The 22943-nt window shown below is 47.4% G+C and overlaps 1 protein-coding gene across 2 annotated transcripts in view; it reads left to right on the top strand.

The window, feature by feature from the left end:
• Nucleotides 1-22943, top strand: part of AFF3 (ALF transcription elongation factor 3) — a 688775-nt gene that overhangs the window by 408052 nt on the left and 257780 nt on the right. For both annotated transcript variants that reach the window (XM_077296548.1, XM_077296549.1), the window contains exon 5: nucleotides 19241-19292. In XM_077296548.1, the coding sequence (XP_077152663.1) occupies nucleotides 19241-19292 (52 nt within the window). The remainder of the gene's footprint in view (nucleotides 1-19240; nucleotides 19293-22943) is intronic.

The following is a 22943-nucleotide window of genomic DNA, read 5'->3' as shown; positions in this document are numbered from 1 at the left end:
CAAAGGTTTAACAATACTGGAAAAATTAGCAATGAACCGACGATAAAAATTAGCAAACCCCAAGAACTTCTGAAGGCTCTTAACAGATGTAGGTTGTGTCCAGTCACAAATCGCCTGAACCTTGACGGGATCCATCTCAATAGTAGAAGGAGAAAAAATGTACCCCAAAAAAGAAATCTTCTGGACTCCGAAGAGACACTTTGAGCCCTTCACAAACAGAGAATTGGCCCGCAGAACCTGAAACACCTTCCTGACCTGTAGAACATGAGACTCCCAGTCATCAGAAAACACCAAAATATCATCCAAATACACAATCATAAACTTATCCAGATATTCACGGAAAATATTGTGCATAAAGGACTGAAAGACTGACGGAGCATTGGAGAGTCCAAAAGGCATTACCAAATACTCAAAATGGCCCTCAGGCGTATTAAATGCGGTTTTCCACTCATCACCCTGTTTTATCCGCACCAGATTATACGCACCGCGAAGATCTATCTTAGTGAACCACCTAGCCCCCTTAATGCGAGCAAACAAATCAGTCAATAATGGCAATGGATACTGATACTTGACTGTAATCTTATTCAGAAGGCGATAATCTATACAAGGCCTCAGGGAACCATCTTTTTTTGCCACAAAAAAAAAAACCTGCTCCCAGAGGGGACGAAGATGGATGAATATGTCCCGTTTCCAAGGACTCCTTAATATAATTCCGCATAGCAGTATGCTCTGGCAGTGACAGATTAAATAAACGACCCTTAGGGAACTTACTGCCAGGAATCAATTCTATAGCACAGTCACAATCTCTATGCGGAGGGAGCGAATTGAGCTTAGGCTCCTCAAAAACATCCCTATAGTCAGACAAAAACGCAGGGATCTCAGAAGGAGTAGATGAAGCGATTGAAATCGGAGGTGCATCATCATGAACCCCCTGACATCCCCAGCTTAACACAGACATTGTTTTCCAGTCCAGGACAGGATTATGAGTTTGTAACCATGGCAGACCAAGCACTAGTACATCATGTAAATTATAAAGTACAAGGAAGCGAATCACCTCCTGATGAACGGGAGTCATGCGCATGGTCACTTGTGTCCAATACTGCGGTTTATTCATAGCCAATGGTGTAGAGTCAATTCCCTTCAGAGGAATAGGAACTTCCAGAGGTTCCAGACTAAAACCGCAGCGTTTAGCAAATGACCAATCCATAAGACTCAGGGCAGCGCCCGAATCCACATAGGCATCGACGGAAATGGAAGACAGTGAAAAAATCAGTCACAGACAAAATGAACTTAGGCTGCAGAGTACCAATGGCAAAAGATTTATCAACCCTTTTTGTGCGTTTAGAGCATGCTGATATAACATGAGCTGAATCACCACAATAGAAACACAATCCATTTTTCCGCCTATAATTTTGCCGTTCACTTCTGGACTAAATTCTATCACATTGCATAGTCTCAGGTGCCTGTTCAGAAGACACCGCCAACTGGTGCACGGGTTTGCGCTCCCGTAAACGCCGATCAATCTGAATGGCCATAGCCATAGACTCATTCAGACCTGTAGGCATAGGGAACCCCACCATAATATCCTTAATGGCCTCAGAAAGACCATTTCTGAAGTTTGCAGCCAGGGCGCACTCATTCCACTGAATAAGCACCGACCATTTCCGAAACTTCTGACAATATATTTCCGCTTCATCATGCCCCTGAGAGAGGGCTAATAAAGCCTTTTCAGCCTGAATCTCCAGGTTAGGTTCCTCATAGAGCAATCCCAATGCCAGAAAAAACGCATCCACACTGAGCAATGCAGGATCCCCTGGTGCCAATGCAAATGCCCAATTCTGAGGGTCGCCCCGCAGGAAAGATATTACAATCTTGACCTGTTGAGCAGGGTCTCCAGAGGAGCAAGATTTTAAAGAAAGAAACAATTTACAATTGTTCCTGAAATTCAGGAAGGTAGATCTATCTCCAGAAAAGAACTCTGGAATAGGAATTCTAGGTTCAGACATGGGAGTGTGAACAACAAAATCCTGTATGTTTTGAACTTTTGCCGCGAGATTACTCAGGCTGGAAGCCAAACTCTGGACATCCATGTTAAACAGCTAAGATCAGAGCCATTCAAGGGTTAAGAGGAAGTAAGAAGCAGCTAGACAGCAATTAAGGGCTAGGCAGCAAAACTCTGAAGGGAAAGAAAAAAAAAAAAAAAAATTTCCCTTAAACACTTCTCTTTCTCCTGCTTCAGCCCAAACAATTAACACTTTGTGGGCCGGCTATACTGTCATGAATCCCAATGGCTAGGGATAGCACAGGACAAGCAAAGTACAAATATATTACGGACGAGCTCTAGGGTGATGGAACCTGGGCTGACCGCTGCCCTACGCCTGACAAACGCAACTAGAGATAGCCAGGGAGCGTGCCTACGTTGGTTCTAGACGCCACGCACCAGCCTAAGAGCTAACTAGCACTGCAGAGAAAATAAAGACCTCACTTGCCTCCAGAGGAATGAACCCCAAAAGATATAGTTGCCCCCCACATGTATTGACGGTGAAATGAGAGGAAGGCACACACATAGAGATGATATATATAGTTTTAGCAAATTGAGGCCCGCTGTAAACTAGAAAGCAGAACGATACAAAAGGGGTCTGAGCGGTCAGCAAAAAACCCTAATCAAAAAAACCATCCTGAGATTACAAGAACCCATGTGCCAACTCATGGCACATGGGGAGAACCTCAGTCCACTAGAGCTACCAGCTAGCATAGAGACATAATAAGCAAGCTGGACAAAAAAAACCAAACAACTGAAAAACAGCACTTAGCTTATCCTGAAAGATCTGGGAGCAGGTAGGCAGGAACCAAACAGAGCACATCTGAATACATTGATAGCCGGCAAGGGAATGACAGAAAGGCCAGGTAAAATAGGAAACACCCAGCCACTGATGGACAGGTGGAAACCAAAGGCCGCAACCCACCAAAGTCACCCAGTACCAGCAGTAACCACCAGAGGGAGCCCACAAACAGAATCCACAACAGGCTAGACCCGGTCCGTGGCCCTGTCTGTCAGTGGGGGACGTCCGGTGCAGTAAGTGGTGTTGTAACGGTGCAGTTGTGGGGTGCAGGTCGCGGTAAATAACGAGGACACCAGGTTGCAGTCTCTTTACCTCTTTACTGGAGATCTCTGAGTCCTCAGTCCAGAATACGGTTCACCAAGCTGCGCAAGTCCGGCCGGTCCAATGGCACCTCCAGAGTTCTCTTCACAGGTGGAAATCGGTGCCTTCCTTCTTAGCGCTATGTGTTGTAGTCCTTCCCTGCTGTGCTTACGGAAAGTACCCCACAACTGTTGTGTCTGTTTCTTAAGTTCCCTCACAACTCGATTAAATGATGTTCTTCTAATCGTCCGTCCCTTCCTGATGTTACAGTTAGAACGGCACCCGTTTGTCGGGTAGGCCTGGAGTTCTTCCGGGACCTGTTGTGAATTTGGATTCTGGGCTCCCCCGGTGGCTACTGGTGGAATTGAACTGGTGTCTTCATCTTCTCTGTTCACCTGTTCCCATCAAGATGTGGGAGTCGCTATATAACCTTGCTGCTCTGTTAGTTGCTTGCCGGTCAACAATGTTATCAGAAGCCTCTCTGTGCTTGTTCCTGCTCCTAGACAACTACTAGATAAGTTGGACTCTTGTCCATGTTTGTTTTTGCATTTTGTTTCAGTTCACAGCTGTAGTTTCGTTACTGTGTCTGGAAAGCTCTTGTGAACGGGAATTGCCACTCTGGTGTTATGAGTTAATGCCAGAGTTTTAAAGTAATTTCTGGATGGTGTTTTTTGATAGGGTTTTCAGCTGACCATGAAAGTGTCCTTTCTGTCTTCTGCTATGTAGTAAGTGGACCTCAAATTTGCTAAACCTATTTTCATACTACGTTTGTTATTTCATCTCAACTCACCGCCAATACATGTGGGGGGCCTCTGTCTCCTTTCGGGGTATTTCTCTAGAGGTGAGCTAGGACTAATATTTTCCTCTGCTAGCTTTATTTAGTCCTCCGGCTGGGCTGGGCATCTAGAACCAACGTAGGCATGCTACCCGGCCACTGCTAGTTGTGCGTTAGGTTTAGTTCATGGTCAGCTCAGTTCCCATCTTCCAAGAGCTAGTTCCTATATATGCTTATGCTATGTTCTCTTGCCATTGAGATCATGACAGGGACCCTAGAGACGCCCCTCTCCCGCAATTGCCTCCCAAGACTTCATAGGTGATATGTGTTAGACAGCCCGCCTTAAACTGACTGTCCTGCCGCTGTTTAGAGTATTGCTTGAAGCTGAATGTTATAATACTCCCTCGGCGTTCTGGCCACCGGTAGTGCGCCTCAGTAGGGTGTTGCTCCGGTCTTACAGCACGACCCCTACTGGAATTCTCCTATCGCTTGATCTCGTTTCTCACTCAGCACAATCTATCTCGCTTCTAGTCCTTTCTTGGGGCCCCGCCGCTTCCCGGAGCTGGCGCGGACCCGTTACGTTCTTTCCAATGCCAAGCCTCTGTCAGGATCCCACCCCTGACAGAGACCCTACTGTCTCTTCCTCCACAACACCCTCTGCCACTAGGTGTTGCTTCGTCCAATCCAGTCAGCTTTCTGATCTAACTTCCTGCCTGACCCCCAGTTTACCCACTATGGTGGGGAGTGGCCTAATGAATAGCACCCTTAGCTCCCCCCGGAGGCCCAGCTGTGAAATGTATTGGTGTCTGTGATACCTGATCAGATGAACTCCTTCAGTGCCATCGGACGCACCGTAGCTCCCCATAGTGGCGGAGCCACAGTACTGCAACGACCAGGACTCTGGGGCGCTGCACTCCCCCCTGGTTAAACACAGTACTCCGGGACTGGGAAGAAAACAACAATACAAGTTAGCAAAAAGACATACAATTTTGTTGAGTGCAATAACAATAAGCATATTTGAACAGAGCTTCCCTTTATGGGAGGTGAGGACACTTGAACGTTACAAACATAGTTAACATTATAAATTACAGGTTATAATTAACTCCCGTTACCCAACCGGGTATTCTACTAAGTGCAAGATTGTTGAACAATAATTTAACTTTGCCTTTAAGGACATACACTCTTAATCCACTAAAGACCTTCCTATAATCACATTATAAGGCATTTTAACTTTCTCATTCTCCTTCTTTAAATCTGCAGGACCGCCTGTCCTATCGGCACCAGACCTACTGCCTCTCCTTTCAGTTACAGGACCGCCCCGTTCAGCCAGGGCCTACTGCCTTTTCAACTACTATACACAGTATAGAACATAACATTACTTTCAGTTTTAGAGCACTGAGCCATCTCTTCTTGACTCCTATGAGAACTCAGGGTTTACCTTCTATCCCCATTAATTATCCATCAGCATTATCAAAAACATTTTCTATCGAACATTAGCCTTCTCATTATCTTTCTGTCTACTATGCATGCTGGACACCACGTCTATCTCTACGGGTCCACTGCATCCTTCTTCTATCTTTTACTTCTCAAAGCACATTATCAATATTTCTTCACATTTAACCAGTTAAACACATATAACTTTTCTCATATAAACATTATCATCATTTCCTTTGGTCAAGACATTATTGCTACTCATCTTAAGCAATATTACTATCGAAGCGTGACAAATGAACATCCCCTTTAAGAGAGGACCAAGTCTCTATGAGGTAGCGTATCTTCTCAAGCTACCAGTCCATACTCATCAAAGGTTCCAGTGCGGTATCTTCGCAAAGAGTCCTTGTTTAAGTAAAACCAGTAGGGAGCGCCTTTAATAAGGTGCAAACTATATACAAAAGAGTTCGGATCATGCACTGTTCATGATTTCAGCAGTTTTTAAAACTTGTGCAAAACTTTTGGTAACAAAAACAAACAATAGGGATCCCGGGTCAACAAAGGGATCCCTTTAAGAGTTTACCCTGAACGGGTTTAGCAGCAACATAAAAGCAATAAAACAGTAACTATTTACAAGTAAGAAAGTACAGTAAAATCTTACTGTGGTGGTCTCCGATCTGGCCTCACCAGGCCAACGGGTCGCACTGGCGAGCCAGGACGCGGCTCCGGTCCCAGCAGCGATAAAATCCCTCGCCGGGAGGCCCTTCTTACTGGCAGGCGCACACGTCCCTCCGGGGCACGGCGAGGCCGGGCTTCTCGTGGTTCCGCGGGGCCGGGCTCCGCTGCTTTCCCCACGGGGTCACCCTCTTCCGGTGTTCCGGCAGCAGCTTGGAAGGCAGTACACCGCTGTACGCCTCGCGCCATCCAGCCAGCTTCTCCCGTAGCCCTCCTCCATCGGGTGTACGTCACCGCATCACCTGGCTCCAGGTCGCGGGGGAATCTTCCGCTGCAGGGCTCCACTTCTTCCCGTTCCACGTGGATTTGCAGTGGCTCCCCAATTTCCTGGATAACCCCGCGTCCATATCGGGGGTTGAATGAGATTACCACACCCCAGTGTGATGGCGGGATCTCCGGGGCTCTGACCAGATCAATCTGCGTTGCAGGCTGGGTTCGGCTCCGCCATGCTGCCATCAGACGCCGTAAATGCTCGGCGTCCGGCATGATCTTGAGGCCCAGCGTCGGTAGCGTATTTCCAGCCGTGGCCAAGTGGGAGGGAAAAGGGGACACTGGGGCCAGACGGATCTCCGTGGGCTGGCCTAGCCGAGTGAGCGCGCGGGCATCGGTCTCCAGCCGGCGGGCTAGCTGTCGGGCCTCGGCTGCAGCCACACATTCCTCCGACAGCGGTAAAGGGGGTCGGCCCATTGGTGGCCCTGTGAGGGTCAGACCCCGCAGCGTTGGCGCTTCTGGGGCTATGTCAGGTTGCACAGCCTCCGGCCGGGCTGGGTCGGCCCCACGTGGTGCTCCTGGTGTCGCCATCTTTGCCTTTCTTCCAATGTCTTCTTCCCGCGGTCTCTTTCGTGGGCGGCCCCGTCCCCATGGTCTCCACCCTCCAACCAAGATCAGGAGGCGGACCTCGGCTGTTGACGGGCACGTCCTCAGGACACAGAAATACTTAGACTGGGCGGCCATCGCTGTTCGCGCTCTCCAGCTCGTCTACGCCCACTTCTCGCCCCTCTTCTCTTCTTACGCTCTCTTCAGCGCTGTAATGGCGGCGGATTTTTGGCGGGAACTTTTGGCGGTAAATGGCGCAACACAGTCTTTGCAACAAAGTACAGTCCAAGCACAGTAAATCACAGTTCCTAGGCACACATGACCTGATTCTTCAGGCTTAAGTAGATCCTGTTCGTGACGCCAAATTGGAGCACCCCCACACCGCCGCAGGGCCTAGGGGTACCCGGAGCCGGGCCTCTGGGTCTCAGTCCTGGAGTTGTCACGGTGGCTAGACCCGGTCCGTGGCCCTGTCTGTCAGTGGGGGACGTCCGGTGCAGTAAGTGGTGTTGTAACGGTGCAGTTGTGGGGTGCAGGTCGCGGTAAATAACGAGGACACCAGGTTGCAGTCTCTTTACCTCTTTACTGGAGATCTCTGAGTCCTCAGTCCAGAATACGGTTCACCAAGCTGCGCAAGTCCGGCCGGTCCAATGGCACCTCCAGAGTTCTCTTCACAGGTGGAAATCGGTGCCTTCCTTCTTAGCGCTATGTGTTGTAGTCCTTCCCTGCTGTGCTTACGGAAAGTACCCCACAACTGTTGTGTCTGTTTCTTAAGTTCCCTCACAACTCGATTAAATGATGTTCTTCTAATCGTCCGTCCCTTCCTGATGTTACAGTTAGAACGGCACCCGTTTGTCGGGTAGGCCTGGAGTTCTTCTGGGACCCTAGAGACGCCCCTCTCCCGCAATTGCCTCCCAAGACTTCATAGGTGATATGTGTTAGACAGCCCGCCTTAAACTGACTGTCCTGCCGCTGTTTAGAGTATTGCTTGAAGCTGAATGTTATAATACTCCCTCGGCGTTCCGGCCACCGGTAGTGCGCCTCAGTAGGGTGTTGCTCCGGTCTTACAGCACGACCCCTACTGGAATTCTCCTATCGCTTGATCTCGTTTCTCACTCAGCACAATCTATCTCGCTTCTAGTCCTTTCTTGGGGCCCCGCCGCTTCCCGGAGCTGGCGCGGACCCGTTACGTTCTTTCCAATGCCAAGCCTCTGTCAGGATCCCACCCCTGACAGAGACCCTACTGTCTCTTCCTCCACAACACCCTCTGCCACTAGGTGTTGCTTCGTCCAATCCAGTCAGCTTTCTGATCTAACTTCCTGCCTGACCCCCAGTTTACCCACTATGGTGGGGAGTGGCCTAATGAATAGCACCCTTAGCTCCCCCCGGAGGCCCAGCTGTGAAATGTATTGGTGTCTGTGATACCTGATCAGATGAACTCCTTCAGTGCCATCGGACGCACCGTAGCTCCCCATAGTGGCGGAGCCACAGTACTGCAACGACCAGGACTCTGGGGCGCTGCACCAGCACCTGGCTCAGACAGATACTGCACGCTTGGTTTCTGCTGCCCTTCCAGGTTCAGCCATTATAACCAGTACTGTTCGGCTGCGAGCAGGCGCTCCTGGGACTAAGTCCTTCTTTTCTCCTTCTGAGCATGCCCAAGGGAAGACCTCTCATTGGAGGTTGGGGGTCACACGCTCACATCCTGTAGCAGCTTCCATTGGTCCACTAGGAAGGTCCTGAGAGATACAACTATAAACGGTTCGCATGGCCGCACGGCTTTGCACTAGTATCATTTGTGTTTGGCTGTTGCCAGTGGATACTCTACCACTCAGTCTATATGTGGTGTGAGTCTGTTTAGCTTTGGGGCTGTACACTCAGGCAGGCAGCTAGCGTCAGTGGGGGCAATTAGCCTTGGCTTAGCATCTGGTTCCTTCATGTGTGCGGTTGGCACAGAGGAGTTCCAGAGCAAGCGCAACCCTAGTTAGGGTATTATTTCTCTGTGTACAGCACGACTCTGTGAGGCAACAGAGCTCGCTTTCATTTCACACGGGGTGAAACTTAACCCACGTGTGAGCTCAGTGTCCATCCGCCATTACTTTACAGCAGGTTTTTCTGCACGGTGGACCCCGGGCTGCGAACGCACCTCATATCAATCTCTCTATTACTTGATGCGTTCCGCTAGCCCTAACAGTATACTAGCGCCAGGGTTAGTAATGGCGGATGAACAGCAACTGCTGCAGTACATCCAGCAGCTGGAGGGCAGATTGGCAGCTCTCAATCGCACAACCTCAGCTGTGGATGTTTCCGCCATAGCTGTTCAGGCTGCTAGCGTGGCTGCAGCACGTTTGTCCACTGCCACCCCTGTTCTGACCTTATCTCGCCTCCTGCTGCCAGATAAATACTCTGGTGATAGTAAGTCTTGTAGGGGTTTCGTGAGCCAGTTGTCACGATTGGACTGGCGAGTAAACAGGGACCAGGGGCACCTTTCCTGGCCCTAGCTCTAGGGAGTGCCCTAACTCGCCCTGTACCCCCTTGATACCTCAGATGGCGAGGATGCCGGGGCCTCCGCCCTTGCCCTGTCTCCTGACTGCCGCCCTGCGTCTGTCCCCCTCCCCACCTGGGAAAGAGAGGCGCTACCGTGTACAACAGTACACCAAACCGACAAATAGGGGAACGAAGACAAGGGTAAAAAGAAAACTCCACTCACACAAAATATGCTCTCACAAATAACAGAGGTAACCACCAGGGTGTGAAGGACGGGGAGAGTAAATAAGGCAGGTAAGGATGAGGAATTTTCCAAGCGTACAAACCATACAACTGTCGCACAATAAATTCCTCCAGCTCTCCAAACACCAGCTCCTCACTACTCCAGGTCTTTCAAGCAAGTGCTATCTCAGACAAAGGTCTGACCAGAAGGCCTAGCTTTTATAGGAGAGAGGAGTGGCTAACCGAGCACAGCTGAAAACAGGAATTTCCACATGGCCTATTAACCCCTGTCCTGCTGAAAGAAAACAAAACACCATTAATACACAGGAGAAGTGCTTCTTCTCAGAGATGAAGCAGAAGCCATCAGACGCCGTGGTCTTCTGGTACTGCTCTGTCGCGGTAACTCTGCGACACCAGTGCGCAGTACACCTCGAGCTCTTGGCTGCACAATTTCCCACAGAGCAGGCAAAGGTGGGATTTATTATATCTCTCCTGTCGGACAGGGCATTGGAGTGGGCTACGCTGCTGTGGGAGCGTGGCGATCATGTAGTGCAGAGTGCTCCGCTGTTCTTGAGCACTCTGAAACAGGTCTTTTTAGGACCTCGAGTCACCCATGGTACGGCGCTCCAACTGTTGGCATTGACTCAGGGCTCGTCCATGGTCAGCCATTTTGCTGTCCACTTCCGGACTTTAGCATCTGAGCTGGAGTGGTCGGATAAAGCTCTCATGCCTGTATTTTGGAGGGGGCTGGCTGACCATGTGAAGGACCCTTTGGCTACTAGAGAGATTCCCCCCACCCTGGAGGAGCTAATAGCTGTGTCTACTCGCATAGATCTTCATTTTAACGAACGAAGGTTGGAGCAAGCTCAGTGTAGGCGAGGATTCGGCTGGCTCCCACCTTCGCCAAACCTTTGGAATCTCCAAGTCACATGAGGCCATGGAGGTGTCACGAGCGGGATCTAAGTCCCAGACCGCTTGTGCACTCAAGGTCTGTCATGTCTGCCGGCAGTCAGGACATCTTGCCTTCAGATGTTCCCAGTGGTCGGGAAAACGTCAGCGTCTAGTGGTTGTAGGAGGAGGTACACTAGGCACGGCGACGTTTTCCTACAAACTGTACTTTAAAGGGACAATTACCATAGGCTCATCCACTCATTCGGTAGAGCTTTGCGTGGATTCTGGGGTGTAGGGCAATTTTATGTCATCTACCTTCGCCCAACGACATGCAATACCCCTGGTGATGCTTGCCAAACCAGTGACCGTACGAGTGGTGAATGGGTCGACACTGCCCTCACAGATAACACACCAGACCATCCCATTTACTCTATGTTGCCATCTCATCAGTAGATTATTTCTTTACTCATCATTCCTGAGGGAATTGATGAGGTCCTCTTAGGGATACCTTGGCTACGGTACCACTCCCCTCATATAGAGTGGTCCAACGGCAGAATTTTGGGATGGAGTGAATCTCGTGAGGGTAGATGTCAGAGGGAGTGCGTTCAGGTTTCTACTACTGAGGTACCCGCAGATCTTTCCTCTCTCCCCAAGCAATATTGGCCCTATGCGGACGTGTTCTCCAAAAGGGCTGCAGAGATCCTTCCGCCTCACCACCCTATGAATGACTGTCCTATTGACCCCTTGCCTGGTGCTGAGCCTCCCCGGGGTCGAGTCTACCCGTTATCTCTCTCGGAGATGGAGGCAATGTCTCAGTACATCCAGGAGAATCTGGCAAGAGGATTCATTAGGAAGTCAGTGTCACCTGCAGAGGCTAGGCTCTTCTTCGTGCAGAAGAAGAATGGAGAATTACGTCCATGCATAGATTACAGGGGTCTTAACGCCATCACCGTTAAGAACAAGCCCCTGATATCCGAGCTCTTTGATAGGCTTCGGGGAGCAAGGGTATTTACTAAACTAGATCTGCGGAGTGCTTACAACCTGATTCGCATCCGTGAGGGGGACGAATGGAAGACAGCTTTTAACATCAGGGATGGGCACTAAGAATACCTGGTGATGCCCTTCGGGCTCTGTAATGCCCCAGCCATTTTCCAAGACTTTGTGAACGATATCTTCTGGGATATGCTCTCCACCTCGGATGTAGTCTATCTGGATGATATTCTCATCTACTCTCCAGATATAGACTCCCACCGGAGAGATGTTTGCAAAGTCTTCGACCTCCTACGGGCAAACTCCCTCTATGCCAAGTTGGAGAAGTGTGTGTTTGAGCAGGAGTCTATGCCTTTCCTGGGCTATATCATCTCGGCCCAAGGATTGGCTATGGATCCCCCCAAGCTACAGGCTGTTATGGACTGTCAGGAACCCCATTCTCTCAAAGCGGTGCAGCGCTTTATGGGATTCATCAACTATTATCGACAGTTCATTCCTCACTTCTCAACTTTGGTAGCTCCCCTGGTTGCCCTCACCAAGAAGGGAGCAAATCCCAAATTATGGTTGGAGGAGGTCTCCAAGGCCTTCCTCTCTATTAAGTCCCATTTTGCTAGCGCTCCCATTCTACATCGCCAAGTGTAGATAAGCCGTTTATAATGGAGGTGGATGCCTAATCTGTCGGTGCAGGAGCAGTCCTCTTCCAAAAGGATGCTCAAGGTCAAAAGTATCCTTGCTTCTTTTTCTCCAAGACCTTTACACCCGCGAAGATACTCCATTGGGGATAGGGAGTTGCTAGCTATGAAGTTGGCTTTTTCAGAATGGAGACACCTTCTGGAAGGGGCTCGCTTTCCCTTCCAAGTCTACACTGACCACAAAAATTTGGTATATTTTCACAGCCCAGCGGCTGAATTCTCGCCAGGCTAGATGGTCCCTGTTCTTCTCCCAGTTCCACTTCACCCTTCATTTCCTATCTGGGGAGAAGAACATTTGCGCCGATGCTCTCTCCCGCTCCTTGGTATCATCATCAGAGGAGGAGCCTCAGCTAATTGTTCCCTCTGAGAGTCTGAGAACTGTGGCTCCGGGGTTGCTAGAGTCTGTCCCTCCGGGCAAGACTTTCGTGAAATCCAATTTGCGACCGGAGGTTCTCTCTTGGGCTCACTCGTCCAGGGTGGGTGGACATTTTGGGATCAAAAGGACATCTGAGCTTCTGGCGAGGACATACTGGTGGCTGCATATGGCCCGTGATGTTAGAGACTATATTCAGTCGTGCGTCTCCTCCGCCAAGAATCGGTCTCTTCGGCAACGGCCTGCTGGGCTACTTTACCCTTCTTCCGGTGGCAGACAGGCCATGGGAGATGGTCAGGATGGACTTCGTGGTGGGCTTACCCAAGTCTCGTAGCTGCACCGTTATCTGGGTAGTCACCGACCATTTTTCTAAAATGGTGCACTTGGTGCCGCTTCCACGGTTACCTTCTGCACGGGCCTTGGCGGCGTTGTTCATTAAACATGTTTTCCGCCTACATGGCATGCATGACAAAATTTTCAGTGCCCGGTGTCCCCAGTTTGCATCTTGGTTTTGGAGAGAGCTCTGTTGTTTACTCAGCATTGAGCTGAATCTCTCTTCTGCGTACCATCCCGAGACGAATGGGTTGGTAGAGAGGGCCAACAAGACTCTGGTCACATACCTGCGACATTTTGACTCCACCAGGCAGGATGACTGGGCATCTTTGTTACGTTGGGCGGAATTTGCTTTGAACAACGCCGTAGCTGACTCCACCTGGCAGACTCCATTTCTCCTTAATTACTGCCAGCATCTGCGTGTCCCTATTCCCATGTCAAAAACCATCCATTCAAGGGTGGCAGACTGGGCGGTGGAGGCACGTCACATTTGGGACCGCATACAGGATGCCATCCGGGCCTCCAAGGAGAGAATGAGGGTTTCTGCCGAGGCACACCGGCGCCCCGCTCCGACATTTGATCCTGGTGACTTAGTGTGGCTCTCTGCCCATAACATCAGGCTGCGAGTTGAGTCCACTAAGTTTGCACCTCGCTACATAGGCCCTTTAAAGGTTCTGGAACAGGTTAACCCTGTGGTCTACCGTTTGGCTATTCCACCGTGCCTAGGTATCACCTACACTTTTCATGTATCCCTCTTAAAGCCTGTCTATATGTCCCGGTTTTCCGAGTCATCTGCCGGGACATCGGGTTCGTCCACGGATGAGTACGAGGTGAACTCTATCTTGGGGTGCAAGGTGGTACATGGCAAAAAATACTATCTGGTGGACTGGAAGGGCCACGGCCCAGAGGACAGAACCTGGGAGCCTGTGGAGCATATTCGGGCTCCGCTGCTCATTGCAGCCTTTGAACGTAGCGAGGCCCAAGGAGGGGGGCCCTAGGAGGGGGGGTAATGTTAGGTGTCAAGTTCCTGCTGCTGCACAGGGGGAATCTCGAACCATGTCCGCTGCAGTCTCCCATTCTTCTCCAGCCACAGTGGAACCTGCTCTGTGGAGACGTCAGTCCCAGTGCCTGGCTCAGACAGATACTGCACGTTTGGTTACTGCTGCCCTTCCTGGTTCAGCCATTGTAAACAGTACTGTTCGGCTGCGAGCAGGCACTCCTGGGACTAAGTCCTGCTTTTCTCCTTCTGAGCATGCCCAAGGGAAGACCTCTTATTGGAGGTCGGGGGTCACATGCTCAGGTCCTGTATCAGCTTCTATTGGTCCACTAGGAAGGTACTGGAGAGCTACAACTATTATTATTATTATTATTATTATTTATTGTTATAGCGCCATTTACTCCATGGCGCTTTACATGTGAGAAGGGGTATACATAATAAAAACAAGTACAATAATCTAAAACAATATAAGTCATAACTGGTACAGGAGGAGAGAGGACCCTGCCCACGAAGGCTCACAATCTACAAGGGATGGGTGAGAATACAGTAGGTGAGGATAGAGCTGGTCATGCAGCGGTTTGGTTGATCGGTGGTTACTGCAGGTTGTAGGCTTGTCAGAAGAGGTGGGTCTTCAGGCTCTTTTTGAAGGTTTCGATGGTAGGTGAGAGTCTGATGTGTTGTGGTAGAGGGTTCCAGAGTAAAAGTGATACGCGAGAGAAATCTTGTATACGATTGTGGGAAGAGGAGATAAGAGGGGGGGTAGAGAAGGAGATCTTGTGAGGATCGGAGGTTGCGTGTAAGTAAGTACCGGGAGACGAGGTCACAGATGTATGGAGGAGACAGGTTGTGGATGGCTTTGTATGTCATGGTTAGGGTTTTGTACTGGAGTCTCTGGGCAATGGGGAGCCAGTGAAGGGATTGACAGAGGGGAGAGGCCGGGGAATAGCGGGGGGACAGGTGGATTAGTCGGGCAGCAGAGTTTAGAATAGATTGGAGGGTTGCGAGAGTGTTAGAGGGGAGGCCACAGAGCAGGAGGTTGCAGTAGTCAAGGCGAGAGATGATGAGGGCATGGACTAGGGTTTTTGCAGATTCTTGGTTGAGGAATGTACGGATTCGTGAAATATTTTTGAGTTGAAGTCGGCAGGAAGTGGAAAGGGCTTGGATATGTGGTTTGAAGGAGAGATCAGCGTCAAGGATTACCCCGAGGCAGCGAGCTTGTGGGACTGGGGAGAGTGGGCAGCCATGCACTGTAATGGATAGGTTCATTGGGGGGGTCGCGTGAGATGGGGGAAAGATGATGAATTCTGTTTTGTCCATGTTAAGTTTCAGAAATCTAGCGGAGAAGAAGGATGAAATAGTGGACAGACATTGAGGGATTCTGGTTAGTAGGGAGGTGATATCTGGTCCAGAGATGTAGATCTGTGTGTCATCAGCATAGAGGTGATTCTGGAAGCCATGAGATTCTATGAGCTGTCCCAGGCCAAAGGTGTAAATGGAGAAGAGCTGGGGCCCAAGGACTGAACCTTGTGGGACTCCGACAGATAGGGGGCGAGGTGAGGAGGTGGTGTGTGAGTGGGAGACGCTGAATGTCCGGTCTGTTAGGTATGATGAGATCCAGGATAGGGCCAAGTCTGTGATGCCAAGGGATGAGAGGGTATGTAATAATAGGGAATGGTCCACTGTGTCAAAGGCAGCCGACAGGTCGAGGAGGACAGAGTAGTGTTGCTTGCTCTTGGCGGTTAAGAGGTCATTGGTGACCTTAGTTAGGGCAGTTTCAGTGGAGTGGTGTGACCGGAAGCCAGATTGTAAGCGGTCAAAGAGGGAGCAAGAAGAGAGATGGGAGGACAGTTCAAGGTAGACGTGTTGTTCCAGTAGTTTGGAGGCATAAGGGAGAAGTGATATAGGGCGATAGCTAGATACAGAGGATGGGTCAAGAGAAGGCTTTTTGAGGATAGGTGTGATTGAGGCTTGTTTAAAGCTTGAGGGGAAAACACCAGTTGTTAGTGATAGGTTGAAGAAATGGGTTAGGGTTGGGATGAAGACTTTGGTGAGGTTTGGGATGAAGTGGGATGGGAGCGGGTCAAGTGCACAGGTGCGGAGATGCGATCTTGAGAGTAGAGTGGAGAGTTGATCTTCTGTAATGGTGGAGAAGTTGATTTTGGAGATGGAGGGCTGGGAAGTCGGGAGGAAGGGCTCTGGGGGTTGTTGACCAAAACTGTCTCTGATGCTATCAATCTTCTGCTTGAAAAATGAGGCAAAGTCTTCAGCTGAGATAAGTGGAGAGGGAGGAGGTGCTGGGGGACAGATGAGAGAATTGAAAGTGTTGAATAACTGTTTAGGGTTGTGAGACAGGGAGGATATGAGAGATGAGAAGTAGGTTTGTTTAGCTGTGGCGAGTGTGGTCTTGAAAGTAGTGAGGGACTGTTTGAATGCGATGAAGTGCTCGTTGGAGTGGGATCTTTTCCATCTGTGCTCAGCAGCCCTGGAAGCTCGCCTCAGTTCTTTGGTCAGGCTGGTGTGCCAGGGCTGTCTGTTGATTTTGCGAGCTTTGGTATGTGTAAGTGGGGCAGCAGATTCCAGAGCTACAGCTATTGTGGTGTTATATAGAGCGGCAGCATCATCCGCATTGTGTAAAGAACTTATGTCTGTGAGAGGGAGGAGGGATTCAGAAAATGAATATAGGTCAAGATGTTTAAGATTTCTGCGAAGGTGTGAAAGTTTGTGGGGTGGGGATTGTAGACATGGAGTGGAGAGGGAAGAGAATGTGAGATGGTTGTGGTCAGAGAGAGGAAGAGGTGAGTTAGAGAGGTTAGATAGGGAGCAGAGGCGGGTGAAGATGAGGTCCAGTGTGTGACCATCTTTGTGAGTGGCTGCAGAAGACCATTGAGTGAGGCTGAAGGAGGAAGTGAGAGATAGAAGTTTAGTGGCAGCTGAGAGGGAAGTGTCAATGGGGATGTTGAAGTCGCCCAAGATGATAGTGGGGATGTCCGCGGAAAGGAAATGAAGTAGCCAGGTGGTGAAGTGGTCAAAGAAGGTGGTGGCTGGCCCTGGGGGGCGGTAAATGACAGCCAGTTGGAGGTTGGAGGGGGAGTAGATGCGCACAGAGTGCACCTCAAAGGAAGGGAGGGTAACAGAGGGTGGAAGTGGGATTGGGGTGAAGGAGCAGTTATCTGACAGGAGAAAACCAACTCCTCCGCCATGTTTGCTGCTGCAGTGGGGGGTGTGAGAAAGGTGTAAGCCACCGTAAGAGAGTGCAGCAGGGGAGGCTGTGTCGGAAGGGGTGAGCCAGGTTTCGGTGATGGCGAGGAAGGAAAGTTTGGTAGTAACAAAGAGATCATGGATGTAGGAAAGCTTATTGCAGACAGAGCGAGCGTTCCACAGAGCTCCTGTTAGTGGGACTGGGGAAGTGGGGGCTGGGCGAATGGGTATAAAAGAATTGCATGGCCGCACGGCCATGCGCTAGTATCATTTGTGTTTGGCTGTTGCCAGTGGATACTCTACCACTCAGTCTATATGTGGTGTGAGTCTGTTTAGCTTTGGGGCTGTACACTCAGGCAGGCTGCTAGCGTCAGTGGGGGCAATTAGACTTGGCTTAGCATCTGGTTCCTTCAAGTGTGTGGCTAGCACAGAAGTGTTCCAGAGCAAGCACAACCCTAGTTAGGTTATTATTTCTCTGTGTACAGCGTGACTCTGTGAGGCAACAGAGCTCGATTTCATTTCACACGGTGTGAAGTTTAACCCACGTGTGAGCTCAGTGTCCATCCGCCATTACTTTGCAGCAGGTATCTGCACGGTGGACTCTGGGCTGCGAACGCACCTCGTATCAATCTCTCTATTACTTGGTGCGTTCCGCTAGCCCTAACACCATGTATCGTGAGATTTTGAGTGCAAACCTCCTTCCATCAGCAAGGGCTTTGAAGATGAAACGTGGATGGGTCTTTCAGCATGATAATGATCCCAAGCACACCGCCAGGGCAACGAAGGAGAGGCTTCATAAGAAGCATATGAAGGTCCTGGAGTGGCCTTGACAGCGAGGGAGTTAAAAGTCTGTGTTGCCCAGCAACAGGCCCAAAACATCACTGCTCTAGAGGAGATCTGCATGGAGGAATGGCCCAACATGCAACCAACAGTGTGTGCCAACCTTGTGAAGACATACAGAAAACATTTGACCTCTCTCATTGCCATCAAAGGATATATAACAATATATTGAGATGAACTTTTGTTAATGACCAAATACTTATTTTCCACCATAATTTGCAAAATAAATCTTGCCAAATCAGACAAGGTGATTTTCTGGATTTGTTTTCTCATTTTGACTTTCATAGTTGTGGTCTACCTATGATGTCAATTACAGGCCTTTCTCATCTTTTTAAGAACTTGCACAATTGGTGGCTGACTAAATACTTATTTTCCCCACTGTATGTAGACAATATCTGTAAAACACTTTGTCTGCGAAACATGGATTGAGAAAAAACAATTACCGTAGTTTACTTTGGTAAGAAACTTCTTTTGGTAAACAGCAATGAAGAATGAGTAGAATGAGTTATAATTCCCTCAGTTCAAGTCACAGTTTATTATGTGTGGATACTAAAAAGTGAGGAGAGATATAAGAGCACCATCTATAAGACATTCACATTTTAAGGCCAATTTAAACTTTGTTTATGTGTAACGTAAAACAGGAATTTAGCTGTAAATATAAAGGCCCTTTATGCTGGGTTGATATAATGACTAATTTCAAATTCAGCTTGTTGTAAAACTGGATTTATAACTGGGGAAGTAATTTCACGTACTTGATCATTAAAATGCAATGTGGACTATGTGCTGATTCATTTTGTATCATAAAGGAGCATAGATTTTAGAATTTGATTGAAAACAAAATAAAACAACCAAATAATGTTTATCAAGTTGCATCAAATAACAGCAAAATTATTCTTCACGGCTCTTTACCTCTTCGAGGCAAAAAAAAGAGAAGAAGGCATGTCAGGCCAGAGCCGTTATGTATTATTAATTAGAGAATCAATGTTACATTTTTTCCTAATAAAGGAAAGGAAACCATCTCATAATCTACTTGTTCTGTCATGCTGTCGTCTAGTATAACAACTAGCAAACATAAAATCCATACAATTCACATACAGCAATAAAGTCAGCTTATTGTGGCGTTTTTTTCGACTTTTTTCTAAGTAAATGTGAATATGTTTACTGTCACTATGGGGAAATCTAGCAATAGTGGTCCAACAATAAGTGACCGAGTTGGCAACTACCTGACTGTTTTTTGCACAATTTTCATAAATTTTATTTTCATTTCTCTGTTTTGCTTATTCTAACTATTCTTATCTCATATCTTTTTTTCTTTTAAAGAGCATGGCAGTTTGAAGGCCAGAAGTCCAATGCATTATGCTGCACAAATATCGTAAGTGTTATTATTTATGTATTATTTTTAATATTTTTTTGCCTTTAATGTATTAAAATATGTAATGGCAGAAATGAGCCCATAGCAGCAGCAGTAGTGGAGGGAAGTTACATCTCATCTAGGTGTAGTAGGGTAAGAGGAAAATGACAGATAGGCTCGATTTGTTCAGAGAGCTTAGTTCACTAAGTTATTAATCTAATCGGTACTTTTTTAATTTTCTGGGACTATAGAACTACCGTAAATGAATATTGGGTTCAAGTGGGCCTGACATTCCTATTCACTCCAGTATGGATTTTTATATTAAGCCCTGGAGAAGCTGCTGGGCTCATTACTCTGTTATAAAGAGTCTGCATATAATGCAGACTGGGTCAGCGAGAGAAACAATTAGAGGGGTTGTCCGAAAGCAAACTAATTTTGATACTAACTCCCTATCTATTTGCTCCCATAATCAAAGCTATTTTCTAAGATACATGCTTTAAAAGTTCCCTACAATTCATTCCCTAACTACATTGTCTAACAGCTATTGTATTTTTTTTATACATCCGGTCTGATGATGATTCCTTTAAGTATCCCCGGTACATGCTGGTATACTAAAATGAAGCATCATCAGGAGGCAGAGGCTGCAGTAACTGCCGTAGCCCCTGTCCCCTCCATGAAATGAAGCGTCATCGATGACGCTCGTTTCAGGGGCTGTGCTTACCCCTGCTCTGTCCCTGCCGCAGTTTGATTTAAAAAAGCAAAAACGCTGATCTTACCTACCCCAGGTACATTGGTGAGTCTTCGTCACTGTTCCCGGTGTCTTCTATTTGCTGTGGCTCTGATGGCAAGTTATGTAAGTGCCTGTATTTCTGCACCTAGTACTTATACACTATATAAATCAAGATGTTCTGAAACTTTTGTTTCTATTTTTTAATCATTTGCATATCAGTAAAATGTCCATCGATCCTGTGATTTCCATAATTCTACGACCTTCTTGGTGTTGCAATTTCAGTTTTGAAGAGGTGTACATACATTATATCTTTATATTCAGTATATCTATTGGTAGTCATTATTTCACAATGTTTTGTAGACTAACTTTCCTTATTACATTTTATGTTGGTGCCATATGCTGTTTCCTCTAAGTTGTGTAGTCTGGAAATGACAGAGTAAAAAATATCACACTTTGCAGACGGATGAAACATATGCTATGAATAAGGAGCCATAACCTATGTCTGTGATAGATTTTCAATGGATTCTGATTAAAGCCTCACATTTTATACAGCAACTGAATGCAAGACATGCTTTTTTTCTCTACACTTTGCAGACAGGTATTGCTCTTATAGGAATTAGTGACCCCATTAAGGCTGTAATAACAACTTGAAGCAATTTTCTTTTCTTCACAAAATTTTATATTTGAAAAATCAAATAAAAACTTTTAATGTGTAAATTAAACCCCTAGTATGTTATAGTAACTCTTGGTATTGGTATATACAGCCGGCCAGCTTTGTAGGTGAATAGCGCAGTATTGCTGTACTCTGTGTTTCTACAGGTTGCCCATTGGACCCCAACAACATGTTCACAGGGTGTCAATGGGCTGCCATGGCAGCGAGTAGGTCCCACTCTGAAATATTGGTTCTTCTGTGCAGCCCAGCCTCAGTGTCCATACGAGACCATCATTTGTCGCGTATTTCCAATACTGCAAGTCAGCCAGTTTAAGTTTCTTATGTGGACTAAAAGAAAAAAGAAAAAAAATTAAAGAAAAGTAAAAAAAATATATATATATTATATAAAACCCCATATTCTGAACTAAAGATAAATAAAGATGCATAATCCAGTATTTCTGTGTTTTTAAAAGCACGATCCATGAAAATATACAAGTAGTAAAGTTTGTAAAGAAAAAACAGCTAATTTTCCTGTTGAGGTGTGCACACCTGTTTTTGGGCCGCCCTGTATAATAAGCAGTAATTATTCTCTCTAGCTGCTCTGAGATAGCTGCAGGTATTTTAACAAAGGGCCAGGGCAACAACATAAAAATATTTAGACAAAGGGCGTATTTACACCGGCTTATTGTCAGGGACGAATGTTCCAATGAATCCTCATTTCCTAATTATCGGCCAGTCTAAACAGGCTGTTAATCACCCGATAAACTAACAAAATTCTTGTTCATCGGGTGAAATGATTTTTTGGTTTGGTTAAAAAATATTCTTCAGAGCATGTGCTGCCGAGAACGGTGATATTCTATATGCATAGAATGATCTATTACGAATCATTATATGCATATGAAAGTGTGGTTGGCATTGTCCAAACAGGCTATTAACCCCTTCACACCGAAGCCTGTTTTCACCCTTCTGATCAGGCCAAAATCTCTCAATTCTGACAAGTGTCACTTTATGAGGTAATAACTCTGGAACACTTCAACGGATCCCACTGATTCTGAGAATGTTTTCTTGTGACATTTTGTTCTACATGATAGTAGTAATATTTGTTCGATGCAGCTTGCATTTATTTATAAAAATATTGTAAATTTGGCAACAATTTTAAAAATTTCGCAATTCTCAAACTTTTCATTTTTATGCTCTTAAACCAGAGAGTTGCAGCACACAAAGTAGTTAATACATAAATTTTCCCACATGTCTACTTTACATCACCACAATTTTTGAAACATATTTTTTTAATTAGAGGAGTTAAAGGTTGATCTGCAATTTCTAATTTTTCCAACAAAATTTACAAAACCATTTTTTTAACCCCTTTATGACATTAGATGTACTATCCCATCGAGGTGGGGTGGGCCCGTATGACCACCGACGGGATAGTACGTCATATGCGATTGGCCGCGCTCACGGGGGGAGCGTGGCCGATCGCGGCCAGGTGTCAGCTGACTATCGCAGCTGACATCCGGCACTATGTGCCAGGAGGGGTCACGGACCGCCCCGGCACATTAACCCCCGGCACACTGCGATCAAACATGATCACAGTATTCCGGCGGTATAGGGAAACATCACGCAGGGAGGGGGCTCCCTGCGTGCTTCCCTGAGACCCCTGAAGCAACGCGATATGATCACGTTGCTCCAAGGGTCTCTTACCCCCTCCTCGCTGCAGCAGGCCCGGATCCAAAATGGCCGCAGCATCCGGGTCCTGCAGGGAGGTGGCTTCACAGCGCCTGCTCAGAGCAGGCGCCGGAAAGCCTCCAGGAGCTATGCACGTCAGATCGCCGATCTGACACAGTGCACAGCAAAGTGTCAGATCGGCGATCTTACACTATAACATGATGTCCCCCCTGGGGCAATGTTATAGTGTAAAAAAAAAATATTCACATGTGTAAAAAAAAATTAAAAAAAATCCCCCCCCCCCAAAAAAAATAAAAATATATATATATATATTGTTCCTATAAATACATTTCTTTATCTAAATAAAAAAAACAATAAAAGTACACATATTTAGTATCGCCGCGTCCGTAACGACCCGACCTATAAAAGTGTCCCACTAGTTAACCCCTTCAGTGAACACCGTAAAAAAAAAAAAAAAACGAGGCAAAAAACGCTTTATTATCATACCGCCAAACAAAAAGTGGAATAACACGCGATAAAAAAACGGATATAAATAACCATGGTACCGCTGAAAACGTCATCTTGTCCCGCAAAAAACGAGCCGCCATACAGCGTCATCAAAGAA

The sequence above is a fragment of the Ranitomeya variabilis genome, chromosome 3 (genome assembly GCF_051348905.1).
Source record: "Ranitomeya variabilis isolate aRanVar5 chromosome 3, aRanVar5.hap1, whole genome shotgun sequence".
Taxonomy (NCBI): Eukaryota; Metazoa; Chordata; class Amphibia; order Anura; family Dendrobatidae; genus Ranitomeya; species Ranitomeya variabilis.
The sequence above is the reverse complement of the archived record's forward strand: the minus strand, read 5'-3'. Positions and strand labels throughout refer to the sequence as shown.